The sequence below is a fragment of the Sorex araneus genome, chromosome 2 (assembly GCF_027595985.1).
Source record: "Sorex araneus isolate mSorAra2 chromosome 2, mSorAra2.pri, whole genome shotgun sequence".
In the NCBI taxonomy this organism is placed as follows: Eukaryota; Metazoa; Chordata; class Mammalia; order Eulipotyphla; family Soricidae; genus Sorex; species Sorex araneus.
In genome coordinates this window covers 235096851-235104480 of record NC_073303.1, presented here as the reverse complement: position 1 = coordinate 235104480, position 7630 = coordinate 235096851, and the positions used below count along the sequence as shown (strand labels likewise).

Below are 7630 nucleotides of genomic sequence, written 5' to 3'. Positions count from 1 at the left end.
CCTGCTGTCCTATTGTCCTATCGCTCTGGCCCCTCCTCACTATTTCCAACAGAGATGCCACAAAAAACATCAATTACAGGCCCCAGTTTTCTTCTGAGAAGTCTTGGATATCCTGCTATTGTTGAGAAATTTCTACAGGCGCCATGAGGCCTTGTCCCCACCCAAAAACAAATGTTTTGAAGCATTAAAGGACTTCATGCAGATGCATTCTTCAGCTGATTTGTGGAGGCCAATTACACCCAAGTATGGCCTGGAAATTTAGAGACATGGCAAGGAGATAATTTGTGGAGCAAGAGGAAGAAAACTTGAGTTCTCCAATGAGCTCCCGAGGGGGACAGACACTCATTAGGAAGAATTCCTCTCTGTCCAGGAGTCTTGTCCCATGCGACTGCCTGGCTTAGGGGCTGAGGTGCCAGAGGGAGTTGAGTGTAATGAGTGGACTGAGAGAGCATAGAAGATCGCATCAGTGTTTCTCATTGTGACTCCAAGTGACCTGGAAGCAAAGGATCTGTGTTGATGTGAGGTTATTTCCTAATTCTGGTTGGATGACGGTGTTATTCTCCCTCCTGCTGAACTTGCCTGGGGTCAGGGGTTTTTATCCCACTATCTGTATTCACAGAAGAATCCGGATGTCCAAGGGAGACTCAGGATGCCCACCCAGGTAAGACAAATAATAAGGCTGACATGTGAGGGAAAGATATTGAGAATCAAAGCTAATAACATTCACCTGTTAGCATGTTTGTGAGAGAGAGAAAAAGAGAGAGGGAGAGAGAGAGAGAAATGCACTTCACAGAAATTCTTACATTTTCCGAGGATAATCACACATACAGGGACCAGATATTCATTAATTTAGAGATCGAGGAGAATGTGTTTAATCTAGGGGACCATGAAACTCAGTCAGGAGGACCAAAAGACACATCCTACAGCAGAGGAAGCAACTCACACTCTCGCCCTCAAGGTAGACTGCTACCCTAGGCATCATTCACCTTTGCATAGCAACATGATTCATGCTCTTTCACTCAGCAACTGAAACACCCAAGTTGTTTGTGGCCCTATCACACCTATTCTGGCCTCAGGACACTTGCCTCACACACAAACGTGTTCTCTCCAGCCTCCACCAGGCACTCTGTCCAATGTTCCCATGTCAGTGAACTTCCCTGAGGTCCATGAAAATAATACAACTGTCTCCATTTTGTTGTTGTTGTTTTTTGCTTTTTGGGTCATACCCGGCAATGCACATGGGTTACTCCTGGCTCTGCACTCAGGAATTACTCCAGCCCCTCATTTATGTGATCTTCCTATCCATGTACCTGACCACAGTCTTGGGGAACCTGCTCATAATCCTGGAGGCCAGCTCAGACCCCCCACCTCCACACGTCCTTGTAATTCTTCCTCTGCAACCTTTCCCTTGGCGGTACTTAGAGGACCATATGAGATGCTGATAATCAAACCTGGGTCAGCTTCGTGCAAGACAAACACATCACCCTCTGTACTATCACCCCAGCCCTGCCACTGTTTCCTTTTTCTCATTTTTCCCTTAATCCACCTGTTCCTAGCTGAACCATATCATAAGAATAAAATTTGCTGAGGTATCTTTCCCTGTCCCTGAATTATAGAAACTTAGGTGGGTGGATGGGGGTTGTTGGTTGTTTTAAAATTTTTATTGAATCACTATGAGATACACAGTTGTTATATGTATAGCATATACAAAGTTGTTCATTTGGGGGTTTCAGTGATAAAATGTTCCATCACCTGTCCCTTCACTAGTGTACTACTCCCAGCACCAAAGTTTCTAGTTTCCTTCGTGCCCACAGCGTCACTACCCCAGTCTGCCTCTATGTAAAGCACTTTACTCCCCTCCTACCTTACCAGAAAGGTTATCATGTTTGTCCCTTTACCTCCTTTCAGCACTCAGTTCTTGTCCAGAGTCATCAATTCCAACTATCTTTGTCATAGCGATTTCTTCTCTATCCCAGCTGCCCTCCCCCATCACCATTTGTGGCAAGTTTCCAAGTATCGGTCATTGTAGAAATATTGATATTTCAGGTTCTCCACTTCATTTCCTAGGTGAAACCTTCAATATGGCACGTGTTCAGTTGAATTTTTAAAAGCAAACTCTCTATAGAGAATAATTGAGTTGGGACCCAAATTCATCTGTGAGTTGAGCTGGGAAATTTCAAGAAGGGGCATGAGTTAAAGGTTCTTAAGCAGTCTTCAAGATCCAATAGTATTTCTTGACATCAAAACATGCATTGTAGTTTTTCAGATCTGTGAGTAAGGCAGGCAAGGTGGTATTGAGTCATGCCTGTCCCCCTTTCCTGGAGTTATACCCAGACTCTGGAAGCAGAAAACAACACCCACATGTCAGAGTTTTTCCTCCTGGGACTTTCCCAGGAGCCAGAAGTCCAGTCCCTCATCTATGTGATCTTCCTGTCCATGTACCTGATTACGGTCTTGGGGAACCTGCTCATCATCCTGGCTGCCAGCTCAGACCCCCACCTCCACACGCCCATGTATTTCTTCCTCTGCAACCTATCCCTTGTGGATATCTGCTTCACCTCCACCACTGTTCCCAAGATGCTGCAGAACATCCTACTACAAAGAAAAGACATCAGCTATGAAGGATGCATCACCCAGATATTCTTTTTCATCCTCTTTGGTATCCTAGATGATTTCCTCTTGACGGTGATGGCCTATGACCGCTTTGTGGCCATCTGCCACCCCCTGCACTACACAGTCATCATGAATCCCCGCCTCTGTGGGCTGCTGGTTCTGGGGTGCTGGGTGCTGAGTCTCTTGAATTCTTGCATGCAAGTCTCAGTGTCCTTGCGTCTGTCCTTCTGCACCAAGGTGGAGATCCCTCACTTTTTCTGTGAACTCAACCAGATGATAAAACTTGCCTGTTCTGACACTTTCCTGAATAATTTGGTTGTGTACTGTTCAGCTCTCCTGCTGGGTGGGGGTCCTTTACTCGGTATTCTTTACTCTTACTCCAAGATTGTTTCCTCCATCCATGGTGTGGCATCTGCTCAAGGCAGATACAAGGCCTTTTCGACCTGCGCCTCCCACCTTTCTGTGGTCTCCTTGTTCTATGTCACAACCATGGCAGTGTACCTGAGCTCTGCAGTGAGTGAAACAGCATATCCAAGTGCCGTGGCCTCGGTGCTATACACAGTGGTCACCCCCATGCTGAATCCCTTCATCTACAGCCTACGGAACAAGGACATCAAGAGGGCCCTCAGAACGTTTTTTGTGCAGGGAACTGCAAAAAGGCCAACTGTCCTTCACTGAAGACTTTCCTGGGATGAAAGCGCTGGGCTTGACTATGAACACGGACTCATTGTTCAGACACTGAGACATGACCAGCTTTTCCCTTGATTGTCTGGAGTTTCCTTCTCTCTCTCCTTCTTTTAATAATTTATTTTTTTAACCGAGTCACCGTGAGAACACTTACAGGGCTTTCTTAGTCAAGCCTCAGTCATACTATGTTCAAACACCCATCCCTTCACCAGTGCACATATTCCACCACCAAGAATCCTTGCATACCCCCACTCCTACTCTCCCTCTGCCTGTGTGGCAGATGATTTTCACTTCATTCTCTCCTTACTTTGATTACTTTCAATTTTCGACAGAAAACTCATTATCATTACTTGGAATTTTTCCCTCAATAGTCAGACCTGTTGAAATGGCATCATTAGATTGTATGTTTTTCTTGTCAATAACAAAGAGCATATGATGTTGCACGGTTATGAAAGCAGCCGCCCCGTTTTGGGTTTCTGGTATTAAGTCCAGAGGTATTTCTGCCAGCAGCAGCTGTATTTCAAGATTGGTTTGCGTGCCTCTGGAAACATGGCTGTACAGAAGCGAAGGAGCTGTTCGTGGGTGACCACTCGGGGTCTCATTTGGGTAGGAGGCAGGGCTGGTTCTGCCCCCCGCCCCCCATCGCAAGATTCCCCATGAGTCGCATCACTGAAAGCTCCTACCTTTCTTTCCAGTTGGTTCTGTATGGTAGTGGTCACCATGCAAAGGGAAAAGGCCGAGGGACAGAAACCCTTCCCCTCCCGGGGCTGCACAGGTCGTAACTCAGTTCACTGTCTAGGAGTATAACTGCCAGCAGCCGCTGCATTCTGAGATTGGTTTCTGTGCCTCTGGGTAATGGACACGCAGGGGTAGCAGAGTCATTCCTGAGTGTGGGTTTTTGTTTTTTGTTTTTGTTTTTGTTTTGTATATCAGGAATGGTCACATGGCCGCTTAAGTGGCCACGTGGTTTGGAGAGATATCCCAGTCCCACATACTGGAGCCATGTTAGTAAAATCTCAGTGTCGCCGGGATTCTATCTGCAGAAGGCGGGTTGGCTACACCTTAATGTCTGGCACCCCAGTTTGGTTTCTATCCTTGGCAACATATGGTCCCTTAAGCACCGCAAGGAGTGATCCCTGAGCCCAGTCAGGCATGGCTGAGAAACCCACACTCGGAACTTCCCGGGTTCACTTTCTCTCGGAGGAATCTGGGTCCTTTTCTATCCCAGAGTGGGTGGGGGCCACACAAAGGCCCACGTCAAAGCCATTTCTTCATCGTCAGACTCAACAAACGCAGCCTTGTCAGGTTCTTTTTTCCAATTTGTTTTTATTGAATCACTTTGAGATACACAGTTACAAAGTGGTCTATGATTGGGTCTCACTCAAACAATTTCACTCCCTATCCCTCCACCAGTGCACATGTCCCACCAACAATGACCCCAGTTTCCCTCCTGTCACCATCCTCTTGTCTATCTCTATGGCAGACACTTTTCTTCTTTTGCCCCCTCTGTCTGTCTTCTCTGTTCTGTCTTTGCTCTCTTTCTTCCTCTCTCTCTCTCTCTCTCTCTCTCTCTCTCTCTCTCTCTCTCTCTCTCTCTCTCTCTCTCTCTCTCTCTCTCTCTCTCTCTCTCTCTTCTTTTGGGCATTATGGTTCAAGTGCAGTTTTTTTTTTCAAATTTTTGACACCAGCGCCTTATTTCCTTCTGTCACTATAGGATTATTGGGACTAGACTTCTAGGACAGAGATTAAGGCTCATAAAAGGACGTTGAATGGACTACATTTGTTGGGACATTAAGCCGAAAAAAATAAGAAGGGAGGTTTTACTCTTGTGATATTGAAGAATGAAATCCGTCGTTCTTTTGTTCTTCTTGGCATCACTCCCAGCAGTGTTCAGGGATTCCTCCTGGCTCTGCACTCAGGAATTACACCTGGCAGTGCTCAGGGGACCCTAAAGGATGCCAGGAATTGAACCTGGATAAGCTGCGTGCAAGACAAACTCCCTCCATGCTATCCTATCGCTCTGACCCCTCCTCATTATTTCCGTCAGAGATGCCACAAAAGTCACCACCTGCATACCCCCGGTATTCTTCTGAGATTACTCAGATGTCCTTCTATGTTGGAATATTTCCCCTTTTTCAGCTGCCTTCTGGAGATAATTTCAGAGGCAGTTTCCCTTTTGTCACAGAAGCCTAGCTGATCTTTGACACGCAGATCTTAGGTGCTAGCCAGGCTTGACTTGACATTGTAGATTCCAGGCTCTGGCCCAGCCTAGTCTTTGGGATGTAAATTTCAGGTGCTGGCTAGTTTGTAATTGACATGTAGATTTCTTGCTGCAGCCCAGCCCGGTCTTTGGGATGTAAATTCGAGTGCTTGCAGCCCAAGGAAGGCTTCAGTTTTGGTTTTGTATCTTCTTTCTGGGGGGGGGGGGGCCTAGATTAAAGGCCTGCAGATACAAGAGAATTATGTTGCCTCAATGTTCTTCCTGTAAGATCTTTTGGTGCCTTTGGTGACATCAATGTATTGCGCCCTTTGGAAGGGCCATGATCAATAAAAGGGGTTCTGAGAGAAGGTGAGGGGGCGGAGAGGGTATAGAGGGAAGATTGGAATAAACTGCAAGTGAGACCAACCATCTTGGCTCTGTTTCTTCCTTCGCCTGCCACATCATCGCCATCAACCTCCCCGGGGTGGGGAAGCGGCCGGAGGCTACCGAACTCGGGTGGCCTGAGAGACGGCGGCTGCCCTGGGCCCTGTGCCTGGCTCGGCTGCCCTAGGCCCTGTGCCTGGCTCGGTGCGGTGAGGCGTCCCTTCCCTCGCCCGCGCCTTTTCTTTTTATTTTTATACACTTCTATTGTAGAGAAATTTGTACAGATGCCATGAGGCAGGAAGTAGAGGACTCCTACCCTCAAGGTAGGCTCCTACCCTAGTCATAATTCAACTACACATAGCAACATGATTCAGGTTCTTTCAATTCAGCACCTGAAACACCCTAGTTCCTTGGGGCCTTATCACACCTATATCCAAATGTCATGGCCTCGGTGTGTACACGGTGGTCACACCATGCTGAACCCCTTCATCTTCAGCCTCCAGAACAAGGACATCAAAAGGGCCCTGAACACGCTTTTTGTGCAGGGAACCACAAAATGGCCAATTGTCCTTCACTGAAGACTTTCCTGGGATCGCAGCTCTTAACTTGACTAAGAACTCGGGACTCTTTGCTCAGAAACTGAGACATGACTAGCTCTTCCCTTGATTGTCTGGAGTTTCCTTCTCTCTTTTTTTGTTCCTTTCAGTTTTTGGGTCCCACCCGACGATGCTCCAGGCTCACTCCGGGCTCTGCACTCAGGAATCCCATCCTGCTGGTGCTCACCCAAGCATATGAGATTCTAGGGAATAAACCGTGGTAGGCCACGTGTAAGGCAAGGGCCCTATCCATATTTCTCCAGGCCTGGAATTTTATTTTCTTGGTTTCCAATTGTTTAGTGTATGTCGTTCCTCTTAAGCCTCCATCTCTTTCTAGCATCTAACGGTTTTCTCCTGGCGGTTTCTTGAACTGAACAGTTATGTTGGTTATGTTCTGTCCAGTTTTCCTACCCAAATATGTATGTGTATATAAATACTTGCCTTTAGAATAAATCTGAAGGATCATGAAATACCATTTTCTGAAATAACACAGAAACTACAAAAGCTGAGTCCGTAGCTACATCCAAATACTCCTAATGGCTTATCCTCTTAGTTCCTGCCTTGGTTTCCTTGGACGATCCAGTCCAGTTCTCTCCTGCCAGATACCAAGCATGTTGACAAGCCCGAGATTTCATCTAATGCTTTGATTACTAATTGCAGGATGTGGAGAGAGTTTCTGGCCTCTAATAGTCTCTCATGAGTCTTCCACAGAGCTGAGTCTCTACAAGGCTCGTCTGTGATGCTGTGTGTAGAAATGGTTTCTTCAGGCCTCAAATAATTCAGAATAAACTGGCCAGAGTACCCCATGTACTTTGTCTTTTTTATGTAGAAAGAGTCTTCCTTGTGAATTGCAAACAGAAGTTAATGTTTGGAGAGGTTCAACCGTAGTCCCCTTACATAACTGTTTGTAAATAAATATTTATCTATTACTATCACCAGACTTTTGAATGTATTTTTGCAGTATTTGATATTTTAAAAACATATATTGGCCAGAGCGACAGTACAGAGGGGAAGGGCATTGACCTTCCAAGAGGGTGACTTGGGTTCAATCCTAAGCATCTCATAGGGTTTCCCAAGCAATGCCAGAGTAATTCCTGAGTGCAGAGCCAGTAGTAAGCCCTAAATATCATCAAGTGTGGAACAAAAAGCA

At 46.3% G+C, this 7630-nt stretch overlaps 1 protein-coding gene across 1 annotated transcript; it reads left to right on the top strand.

The window, feature by feature from the left end:
* Positions 1-2343: 2343 nt before the first annotated feature.
* Positions 2344-3291, top strand: LOC129401774 (olfactory receptor 7A10-like). The gene has a single exon (XM_055124627.1). The coding sequence runs from the start codon at positions 2362-2364 to the stop codon at positions 3289-3291; it is 930 nt and encodes a 309-aa protein (XP_054980602.1). The 5' UTR covers positions 2344-2361.
* Positions 3292-7630: the final 4339 nt, after the last annotated feature.